The sequence below is a fragment of the Conger conger genome, chromosome 8, assembly GCF_963514075.1.
Source record: "Conger conger chromosome 8, fConCon1.1, whole genome shotgun sequence".
NCBI lineage: Eukaryota > Metazoa > Chordata > Actinopteri > Anguilliformes > Congridae > Conger > Conger conger.
The window spans coordinates 39,909,694-39,922,096 of record NC_083767.1 but is presented as its reverse complement, the minus strand read 5'-3'; the positions used below and the strand labels follow the sequence as shown (position 1 = coordinate 39,922,096).

The window sequence follows — 12,403 nt, the reverse complement described above, 5'->3', positions numbered from 1 at the left end:
ATTTCACAGCTTGCCGTATGCACAAAATATTGCTACATGTTGGGCTATATGTTTATCACCCCTGTCACCACAACCCACACACTGATTCTATGTGATTTTATTAAATAAAGTGAAGAAATGTGAACGGCGATTCAAATTGTAGGACTCTGTTATTTGGTTATTTCTCCATCTTGTGGATCAAAGGTAGAATTGCAATTGACAGCCTCTCGCCCCATAGACATATTATACATATACATATGTATATATGTCTATGTCTCGCCCAACCACACTGAGATCGGGAAGCGAAAACTACATTGGCAGGGCACCAAATCATTAATTCTGAATCGGCTCAAAATAAATCAATTCTGGAGATAGCGATTGTCTGGAATGTTTAAGGTAATCAATAAGGCAGCCGGGGGCAGACATGTCCTCTCTCTGGTAACAGAACAAACAGTTTTTCCCCCAGCAAACGCATTCCTAGCACCGAATCCCCCGCTGATTGATGAATCTGTAAAAGCTCACAGGTTAAGTGAGCCTTAAACCTGGGATCCATTTCTCCACAGCCAGTGTTCACCTCTCCCACTGCAACGTGTTCCTCAACTCCACAAGGGTCCTGACAGACCATAAAGCTTGCAGATACATCCACTCTGTCTGTGTCAGCGACACAGGTTTGGTTTGGTCTTAGAGATCCCAACTCCTGCCCTTCCTCCCACAGCAAGGCCTGGCTAACTGGCTAACACTTCCCATTGCACAGCAAAAAGTCTTAAGAAGTGATCTAGTCTGGTGACAAGATCTTAAGATATTTTTTTCTTGAATTAAAAAAAATGACTGTAATGAGGATCGCAGCGGGCACAACAGGCAGTGAAATGAGTTATTGCACATGCCCCTGCTCCTGCCTTACAGTGCTTGACATTTTCCTAGCACTAAAGTCTACTGTACCTAACACTTGATAGTGTCTAGCACCATATCAAGCCTGGTTTTGAAAGGCCAGTATGAAACAATACTTCGTAATCTCTGTGTGGAATTTATTATATTATATTATCACATCATGAATAAATAGTATGAATATTTATATGAATTTTCCACCTCCTGCTGTATTTTTAGCTTTGTGAGAGAGAGCGGTTCAGGAGGGTGAGGAGGACTGCAGAGACTCCCCAGATCAGTGTTCCTCCCAGACCTCGGCCCAGCTGACGGTGTGTGGCGTGGCTGGCCTTTGAGGCCACAGGTGCGGGGTCGACCTTGAGTGGCACCCCTTGAGAGGTAATCCCCTGGATCAAAACGCCTCTCGCAAGGCTGGACCCCCGCTCCACACATCTGGAGCTGGCACGGAAGCCCAACTGATGCCCCCAGAAGGCAGAGCCAACCGGGGAAGACGAGGAAGCTGAAGTAACCAATCAAGGAGAGGGCGGTTTCTGCTTCCTTCAACCCAACAACAAGGATGAAATGATGCTCTGGTGCAACTTCGCAACTCAACCAAGGAGCATGAAAAAGACAAAAACTGAACATAAAACTTTCAGAGATGGAAACTAAGGCAACAAAATGCATTGCTGCCATTTTGAAGTGTTTCGTAATAAATACATTTTTAATATCCATCGCTCTCCAAGAGGGGAATGTAAAGATTTTTAAATTCAGTTTCCATCCCTGTCACAACAAAGACCTGGCTGGAGATTCTTACACATTTTGTCTGCTTGTGTTTTCATGGGGGTCGATCCTTTAAGGTGTGCAGTAAGATAAAAAATATGTGACTAGAATGTTCCTAACTGAACATTCTAATGCTGAAAGCCATGGGGTTCTAGAACACTGACTTGGAATTTTGGAAAAGAAAAACATAAAAAAAAAACCTGCTATTCACAAGGTTAACTATGAAGTGGGAGGCAGAGTTACTAACAGCCTTCCTTCTGGGTGAGCAATCGCCTGGCCTCCAACCCAGCTGCCCGTAGCGAAACATGTGCACATCCTGAACGCTCGAGAGAGAGAGAGGGAGGGAGAGAGGGAAGGCGGCCTCCAGGGACAGGTGTAAGGAAGATAAAGTGAACAAAAACAAGCAGGGAAATTTCTGAACAGAGGAAGCTGGGATTGCACTCAAGGGCAGGCGAGGATCTGCTCGTTTGTCCAAGCTAACCGCCTCGGTACATACGGGAGGAAATATTGACTGCGAAAAACCGAGCCAATCAATGAGGGAACGCATAAGAACAAGCTCAGTTACACCCGGATACATGTTGCAGGTTTAACTTTAATTGATTGTTATAAAATGTTAAATAATCTGTGCTGCATAATTGTCCCACAGCTTCATTCTTTACGCTCCAGTGTTCTTACACGCATTGACAGCCAGGGAAGGAGGATTTCTGGGCTTGTCCAGGGGCTTATTGGCATCCAGGTGCGCTGAGGCAGGTGCACTGCACGTGACGTTAGCGCGCATGTAAGGAATATTCCAGAAAAGTCCATGGTGGAGGCAGGTTGTTTAATGTGCTCCCCCTCAGAAGCTTGTAAGCTAAATGAGAAATGTCTCAAAAATGTCACAAAGTACAAATGAACAAACTTTGCTCAACTACAAGTGTAAACAAACATTAATGTCCACATTTAATGATTTAGAAACTTCAGATAATAATAACTTAATAACCTTTGAAAGTCAGTACTGCAGACATGCACGGATGATTTGGAGTGGTTGAACTGCAGACGTGCACAGGTGATTTGGGGTGGTTGAACTGCAGACGTGCACAGGTGATTTGAGGTGGTTGAACTGCAGACGTGCACAGGTGATTTGGGGTGGTTGAACTGCAGCCGTGCACAGGTGATTTGGGGTGCTTGAATGGAAATGAGTGTGTGAAATTCCACTGCTTGTAGTGGAAAAAACAGATTTACATCTTCAGTAAAAGCTTGGCCTTCTGTAAAAGTAAGATTCCACATCTGATACATTCTCTCTCACTTCCTTCTCCAAAGCCTCTCGGCTCAACACTGAAAGCATGTGACTCTTTCCTGCATGGCTATTTAAAGTGCATTTATAGGAAATAATACACACACATGAGCATCTGTGCGCTCTGCCTTCAAACTCATTATTCCAGCTTACTGGAGGAAGTGTGCAAGCTGACCCTCAGGTCAGTTATTCTGCACGGACAATTCATATCCGGCACTTATTAGAGCCAGAGGAAAAGACTCCCAGACTGGAAATATTATATAATGTAATTATATCAAAATATGTCTCAAAGGTGACTTTTGGCTGCTTGTCATTAAATATTGTACCACCATTATTATGTCTTAAAACTGGCTGTATCGCTGACAAAGACTAGGCCGTTTAAATTAGAGTTCCTATTAGACATGCTACCATAAGCACTTTGTATAATCACAGAACAGGGTGTATGATGCTTAAAAGGAGTCTTCAATCTGCTCAAAATTGATCAATTTTAGTACAAATGGGAAATAGAATATTTCGGTCCTCAGCAATAGCATTTTTACCCGATCTGTGCATTAGTTTTTGTTTTTTTCATAGTCAAAGCCAAAATCGTTTTTTTGATTAATATTACTGCTGTTTATCTGAACCTCACAGAACCTCAGGCCTATTTTGTGTGCATTTCATATTTTTGATAAATGAGAGCCACTCCAACTTAATATTGCAGTTACAGTATGCAGTTTTTACAAATCAATACAGATTCCTCTTCACTCAAAACTGAAATAAATGTCATGACAGATATCTTACATTGGCATCTATCACAGTAATGCAATCCCTGTAGTGGGATGACTTTGAAAACTTTACTGTTTTGTCAAAATCAACTGTTGTTGAAATAAGCATGCTTTCCATCAGTGGCATAGCCCAAGGCTGTAAAAATCCATTTTCATCTTTAATATTTTATGCAATGTCACTCGGCCATATCTCAGGTTTTGCTAAATTGACAATACTGGGAATGGAATCAGTTTGAAAACATATGCGCACTGTCATAGGCCAAGTAATGCTGATGTTTATTTCATTGAAAATGCAACTGAAATGGTAAATGGTTAGCATTCATATAGCACTTTTATCCAACGCGCTTTACGATTGATGCTTCTCATTCGCCCATTCATACACACGGCAATAGGCTGCCATGTAAGGCACCGACCAGCTTGTCAGGACCAACTGGGGGTTAGGTGTCTTTGTCTGGGACACTTTGACCCCCAGGGCAGGGGATCGGACAGGGAACCCTCCAACCAGACGACCACGCTTGCCTCCTGAGCTAATGTTGCCCAAAATGCCACCCAAAATCTCACCTGCCAAAGTAGCTTTTAAAGAGTGAGGTTACACGCCACTGCCCAATTCTACCCATATGTGGCAGGTGGTGGGAGTTCATGCACCGAAGGGCAGGATACTTTGCTGACTGGAGATTAAATGAAGAACTCAATGTATGTGAAATCCTGTATGTGAAATTGTGCAAAGCCGTACAGATATGTGATAAAGAAATGCATTCAGAAGAGCATACTGCTCCCTACTGTAGCATTGCATCTGAATGATGTACTCTTTAGCACGACTGCACCCACAAAATTCTGGGTATTGTTTCTGCATTGCTGAAAACACATTAAAACTGAGATAAACGGCAATGGTCCGTGGTAAGTTCCGGTTCAAATTGCCCAGACTGTAATTAGTTTGAGTTGAAATGATCCTTTTTCATGGGTAATTAATACTCTCTCTAATGAATCGTGAGGCGTCGAAAAATTAATCATGGATGATGCCTGGCCACTGAGTGTGTTTCTGCCTGCAGCTTGTGATGAGCAAGTGTTGTAAGAAGACTTTGAGCATGTGGAGAGGAAAGGGGACCCCGAAATCAAGGTTTCTGCAGGTCCCCAAGTAAATATGAGGGCAGATATGCAACCCCCAAAGTTACAGGTCGGTGGGACAAAAAGTACTGTCTCCACAGTTACTCAGGAATGGAAGTAAGGCCTCTTTCAGGTAATCCTTCACAAATAAAAAAAGGAAATAACTAAATATCATTCGATTTTCATTCTTCTCTCGACGCCTTCAAGCAGAACCAAAGTGAAAAAAACCTGCTCTTGCCAAGAAGATAGCAACTTCAGAATGAATAACGAAGTCTGTCACTCCTCCCAGAATGCATCTTGCATTGCGGTTTAGCGCCCAAGTTAAGATGGATTTTTTCCGCTGTGTCACTCCAGGGCCTCCTTCCCTCGGTTCCACACTTCCAGCTCGTTTCCATGGGAACATAAATCACCGTCACCGCAGCAACGGGCCCCTCCCACACTGAGGAGATGAGCGTTGAGTGAGGCAGTTTGCCTCAGGTAGGGAATGCAGGTTAGCAGATTGATGACCTGTGAACAGACGCATTTCTCAAAAAATAAATCCACGACACCCAAACTCTAATCAAATCTAACAGGCGCAAGACAGCAATGGTCTTCACTCGAGTCCCTACTTTTTCATCGGTTAAATCAAGCCAGATGCAGATCCCATTACCTCCATGGTGGTGACAAACTAACACTTGCAAACATCCTACAGTTATATTCCATTGAGCTGAATGGAATGGATTTTGCTGGGGGTTTTTTTAACAATATGTGGCTGCCTTAAGTGTAACCACATTCAGCATAAAGTTAACAAGATCGAATCCAGCGTGCTTTCTATTATTACACACACATGGCAACAACAGGGCCGTGCATTGCATTGGCGCAAGAATCAATGATGTCACAATGTCCCTGGTCCACAAAGGTCAAGTGAGTGACCTAGAGGAACCATAGCAACATGGATATCTCCTGTCTGGCCAACGAGACACACGTCTGTAGTACTTCAAAAGCCAATATCTAAGGCCTGTTTACTATTGGGCAGGAATCGATGATGTCACAATGTCCTTGGTCCACAAAGGTCAACTTGGTGGCCAAGAGGAACCATAGCAACATGGATATCTGGACAACGGGTCTGGACAACGGGTCAGACAGTCTGAGCCACTTCAAAAGCCAACATCTAAGGCCTGTTTACTATTGGGATTTAATTACGGCTTTACCCCATTTAGACCATGTGAAAATAGCTTTCCAAACACGTCAGCGTGGTGCTCGAATACTGTATTGCACATAGATGCTAAATTAACACACACCTCATTGCGTTTCATACGGAGAGATGTCACTCAGCTGACTATGTTTTTAAACTCTGCCATCTCTGTGAGCTGCAGGGATCTCATTTCTGTCTGATATACTGTACAGTAGCATTCTAGCACTCTACATTCCAGCCTGAATGCTTAGGTCTGTGGGTCATCATGGAACATGACCTAAATAACAAACAGCAGGCTTAAAAATGCAAAAGGCTGCACGGTACAACAAAGGCTACACAAGCATCATAATTTATGATGATTTCTAGATAAAGGTCAGACAGTTTTGCCTCGAATAGGTTTTTTTTTTTTTTTTTTACATTCAACTTTTGAATGAATTAAAGAACCCGATTTGTAAAATGAATTTTAATGCTTTCGAGATGCCAAAACATTTAGCAACTGTCAAAATTGTTCAGGCAAACTTAATACGTGAGTTTTATCCAACACGAACTACAGAGACAAATTGCTGTACACAACACCTCATACCACAGTGACAGTTTTCTGTAAAAAGCACCATACAAATAAAATTGACTCGACCTGATTAGCATAGAAGAACCTATCTGCTCAAGAACTCAAAGCCCAGCAGAAGCCATCCTTGTAGCAGAAGCCGTCCTTGTCCAAACCAAATAAGAAAGCCCAAACACAGCTAAGGGTATGGTACCTAGCGCAGAGTAGCTTGCCCGCGGCTCGCTTGTCTCGCTTGTGGAAGGCTCCTCTTTTCCCAGGCTGTAGATGCTAGTTGGCGGAATGGTGAGAGAGTGATGGGGAGGTCACATTGCTCGCCCAGAGACATGGTGAGTAAAGGGGTGAGCTGTGCTATTCGTGTTCCTCTGGACCGCCATGGCTCCCCGGTGTCTGGCCCGCTAACGCGCTAGCCTTTCCCCCGCGGGCTATGTCCGGTGCTGGCAGGTGCTGTCTATAAACGACCCAGGCCCTGAAACTGTAACCAGGGCTACTGTAGGCCTGTGGGCGGGAGGGAGCAGGGAAGGCTTTATAAAAAGCCACACGCTTCATTCTTCACCAGCCCAGACTGCAGCTTAACTTTTTTTTCTAACATTTCGGTTTCAGACCCAAATAAGATTAGCAGGGACTCGCTGGACTGAATTTGAATCGAGGCTGTAACCGAAAAGCGGAAAGGTAGGATCCCCTGTCATGAACGTGCCAGGGCTCAGCTGGTGTATTCACGTTGCACTGCTCACTGAGTGTAACTGGAGAATCCCCTCTAAGGGCTGTGTATGGCTTCTGTCCTCAGGCCCCGAGACAAAACATCACCACTCATTTAGCATCGTGTCTGGAAAACTGTCATGGCGAAATGCTTTTGGCTCGCTGAAAGGGAAACACATTCCTTTGTAGTGTGCCCACCCAGCTTTTACAATTACACCGTTCAGAACATTTACCAGTTTCCCCATAGCACAATTACGCTATTTATGAGGGTTGGAAGAAATCAATATCTCTGACAGTGTTTTTACTCGCCACTGTTTGGGCGTTTTTCATCCTACTGGGGAGAGTTTTACCACAACTGGTCACTTTTTCAGGGTTCAGGTATAGTTTTTATTCAATTTTTATTTTCTCTCTGTAAAAAGGGCTATAGAAACAAATTTAATTCAAATGAATACAATTTTACTATCTGTTGCAACCACACTAGGTGAGCTGCATATATGTTCATTCATATTCTAACATCACTCCATCATATCTCTGCATGAATGCATCTACAGCAGGGCTGCCCAACTCTGTTCCTGGGGATCTACCGCCCTGGAGGTTTTCACTCCAACCCTAACAAAGCACACCTCACTCAACAGCTAGAGCAGGGCTGCCCAACCCTGTTCCTGGAGATCTACTGTTCTGTAGGTTTTCACTCCAACCCTAACAAAGCACACCTCATTCAACAGTTAGAGCAGGACTGCCCAACCCTGTTCCTGGAGATCTACTGTTCTGTAGGTTTCCACTGTAACCATAACAAAGCACACCCCATTGAAGGGCTAGAGCAGGGCTACCCAACCCTGTTCCCAGAGCTCTACTGTCCTGTAGGTTTTCACTCCAACCCTAACAAAGCACACCCCATTCAACAGCTAGAGCAGGGCTCCCCAACCCTGTTCCTAGAGATCTACTGTCCTGTAGGTTTTCACTCCATCCCTAACAAAGCACACCCCATTCAACAGCTATAGATCTTACTGCGATGCTAATTAGCAGAATATGGTATGCTATTAGGATATTATGGTTGAAATGAAAACCTACAGGACTGTAGATCTCTAGGAACAGGGTTGGGCAGCCCTGCTCTAGCTGTTGAATGAGGTGTGCTTTGTTAGGGTTGGAGTGAAATCCTACAGGACTGTAGGTCTCCAGGAACAGGGTTGGAAGCCCTGATCTACAGCATATTTGAAGTGCCCCACTCGCCTCACGCTCCTGTTCTGGCAGGGATCTCTGCAGCACCTGTCACTGCCCACTTTGGAATTGTTAGGGGCTCTGGGAGGAATGGAACAGCTGTGTTTCCTCCAGTAGAGCTACGGCTTGCTCGGTACTGTACTGCCTGAGCCCTGGCAGTAATGAGGGCTCAGAAGCTTCCCCTTGGCACGGTGAGACTGGAGATCGACTCCGCAAGGCTGCAACACAATTCCCCCACGGGAACGTCGCCCGTGTCTGGTATTCCAGTTCTTTTTATTAGCTATTCCTCAAGCTGGATTTTCACATTTCAGGATGTGGACCGTTTGGGATTATGCGGCTACATTCTGCCAATTAGGTCATATGGAAAGTATTTAACTGTTAGATGATGGATGGGTTCACTGGGTTGTAAATACTGTAAACACATACAGTATACTGTATTTAAATCCTGGCTTCTCTTAATGAAATAGGATTGTTTGGTTATCAATGTATTGCCAAGTACTGAACAGAAGTGTGAAGGAATAGTACACTATAACAGCAACATTGTGAACTAGGACGAGAGATGACTGGAGTATTAGTCCATTCTATTGATAATATTTATAAAAATGATGTTTGTTGGTCAGATATAGATGCTATTATTGTCTTTCAATTGGCATATTACATTGCAGTCATCCAATAAGCATAGAAACATCAATCATTTCACATTCAATACTGAAATATCCTGAACTCATTTGACATTCAGAGAGTAAATAACTAAATTAGGAAGTTCATTCCACTTAGGGTCTTTAACATCTCTGTCCCATAAAAATCATCAAATAATTTGCTATATCGATACTCTCCTGTAATGAATCTTGATGGTGGTGGACAGCTGCAGTTATAGAGGATACATTAACAGTCATTTCTGAAATTGATTCTGTTCACCTCCAAGAGGAGTTAATAAATAATCCAACAGTTTAAGTCGTTAGCCGTTTAGCTACACAGTTGTCACTGTATTGAAATACTTCATATCATTTCCTCTCAGAAATAAAGGTACAGAAATTGCCTAAAAAGGTACAAATGCTTGGGGTGGTAACCTACAGGTAAGTAAAATTGTACCCCTGGCCAGCAATATATAATTAATTTAGTACCTTTTTGGCTTTAAAAGCATACTAATTTGTACCCAAAGAGTGCATTATTGTACTTTCAACCTACCTTTGGGAAATGTGTTCCCCTAAGAACAAAAATGTACCTCCACTGTCACTTTATTTCTGAGAGTGTAGCACATATTCAAGGGAGCATTTGAGTAAAAATCCATGTATTTGAATATCTATCCATCCATCCATTATCTGAACCCACTTATCCTGAACAGGGTCGCAGGGTCGCCAGTCCATCACAGGGCACACACACCATTCACTCACACACTCATACCTATGGTCAATTTTAGACTCTCCAATCAGCCTAACCTGCATGTCTTTGGACTGTGGGAGGAAACCGGAGTACCCGGAGGAAACCCACGCAGACACGGGGAGAACATGCAAACTCCGCACAGAGAGGCCCCGGCCGACGGGGATTCGAACCCAGGACCTCCTTGCTGTGAGGCGGCAGTGCTACCCACTGCACCATCCGTGCCGCCTGTATTTGAATATATCACTGACAACTCTATCCTTGTAATGTTTTCATATTAAGCTGTAGACTTGAACTGCCTCAGTCAAAATCTCCCTGCTGAGAAAAAAAACAGCTAAAGCTAGGTTTTGAAACAGCTGGTTTCAAACATCACATACTCCATACTCAACATGGTTTGACCGGCTCAAGCTATGTTTTGAAACGGCTGGTATCTGTATTTTACACCAGGGCTGTAAACAACCCAATCGGCCTCACTGAGGATCTGTGTATGCCTGTCCAATTGTCTGTGCCAATGAGGATGCAGATGGGCAGGAGCGGGGAGGAGCTACCTGGACTGCATATCTTGTGTTTTGTGGTGGCTCGCTGGCGCCGCCCCGGTGGCCTGGTGCGTGACCTGCTGCTGGAGCTCCAGGAGGGACTGGTAGTACTGCTGCTGCTGCTGCTGCTGCTGCTTATACCGGGACAGGATGAAGAACAGCCCCAGGATCGTCTTCAGATTCCCACTCCAGATTTCTGCCCAGATAGAGACAGGCACGCCAGGTCATTCTGTGTGCCTGTGTTTATGTGCTTTTAATGCTGTAGGCTCCTATGGCTTCAGAAGATAATTATAAGTTAATCTTTTTTTTTTCTCAGAATATTTAGTCCGTTTTTGCAAAAGATTTACTCAACCTGTAAACCCTGGTAATTTGCATCACCAATACACTTTTCTAAATTATTTGATAAATTATTTATCAAAAACATATATTACATGGAAATGTGAAAATGTAAAAATGTGAAGAGAGATCTTAATTGACCCCTCATACAGACAATGATTTGCTCTTGTTCCTAAACACTGTGTAGTCATTCCAAGCATTTATGCAGGAAGTGTGGTCAAAGGATTATATCAAATTATACACCGTATAATATGCAGTATGTCATCCTTTGTAAAACATTGTCTTTCCACAGCAAGGGCTTAAAAAATGCCATTACATGTAAATTAAGATTTAATGCGTGCATGGTTTTAAGACAAAAAGTTTTCTGTAAATTCTGACCAATGCCTTTTGCATGCTATGCTGTGCATGGATTTACATATAATCACTTGTTGCTTGTGTTGATCCACAGCTGAAAAGATTACACATGTAATCAAAGTTAGAGAAATGTGAAAATGGGTTTTTCTAAGAGTGTATTGATCTCCAGCAGAGCTACAATCAGTGGGTCAATACTGCATCATTTGTTAAATGGGTTTCATACCAAAACAGTTTTAATAATGTGTACAGATTTGAAAGATTGCGGCCAAAAATGCTGATGCTGCAGAAGAAGAACTTTCATAGCAGCGATTCCAGGCGTGTTTTAGAAGTCAGTGTGCTTAATCTTCAAGAGCCTGAATTCTAATGTCTGGCATCTAAAAGTTATGTAATGCATTATTAAAGTACACATTGTAGTTTTTAGAGAAAGGACACCTTACAGAAATTTTCCCACTAAACTAAGACAGCATTGATAATTTCTGCCTGATATATTACAGAAATACATATATCGTGATTTGAGGATTTATATTTTTTTAAATTAATAAACACAGCAAACTGATATAGCTATTTTAAAGAACAGCTGAAGATACCCCATACATGCCAGAGTTTCATTAACCTCCATTTTGGGAGAAGTGGTTTTACAGTCTTTGGTAGTGTGTCTGAAACTTTAACAGTACGAGTCAGGCAGACGCAGGATGACACCATACCCTCCTGTCTCTTGGATGACACGAAAATGTTGCAGTGAAAAAGGATAAAAAATATTATAGATTTTATTTTTATTGAGTGCTCCTTGCAGTGTCGGGTTGAACATAGTAGAATATATGGTTTGTGAGATTGAGACCAGAGACTCACGTCCCCTGGTGAAGAATAACTTTATCATAAACATTTTAGTGAATGTAAAGCAGGTTCACATTACTGCAGTGCTTCCTCACATCTCTGGATACAGCGGACCTCCTCATAAACAGCCGAGGGCAGAGGAGGAAATGAAACAACACTCTCACGCCCCCAGCACTGTGCCGTAATGGATGGACTCTATTTTCCCTCCATGACTGAGACCCAGGAGGGGCAGACATCTTACGAGTCCTCTGTATCCGTGCCTGAGTGCATATAGTATTTATTGACTTGTAATACAGGTGATGTGCACAATGATGCATGTTTAACAGCAAGAAATTAACTATTTCCTACTTTGCCACATAGGTATAAGGGATATATCTCAGGGCACTTCTTTTCAATGTGGATAGCAAAGAAGTGAACAGTTAAGATATATTGTACTTCTTCCATGCTAACAGTCTATTAGACCAGGAGGTAAGAGCGGTCGTCTGGCAGGCAGAGAGTTGCAGGTTCGATCTCCCACTCTGGGTGTATCGAAGTGTCCCTGAGCAAGAC

General features: G+C 43.0%; 1 protein-coding gene across 1 annotated transcript in view; it reads right to left on the bottom strand.

Moving 5' to 3' along the window:
• The window catches only part of nav3 (neuron navigator 3), a 173,711-nt gene that overhangs the window by 106,611 nt on the left and 54,697 nt on the right, over nucleotides 1-12,403 (bottom strand). The window contains exon 5 of the mRNA XM_061250656.1: nucleotides 10,343-10,526. Coding sequence (XP_061106640.1) covers nucleotides 10,343-10,526 — 184 coding nt within the window. The remainder of the gene's footprint in view (nucleotides 1-10,342; nucleotides 10,527-12,403) is intronic.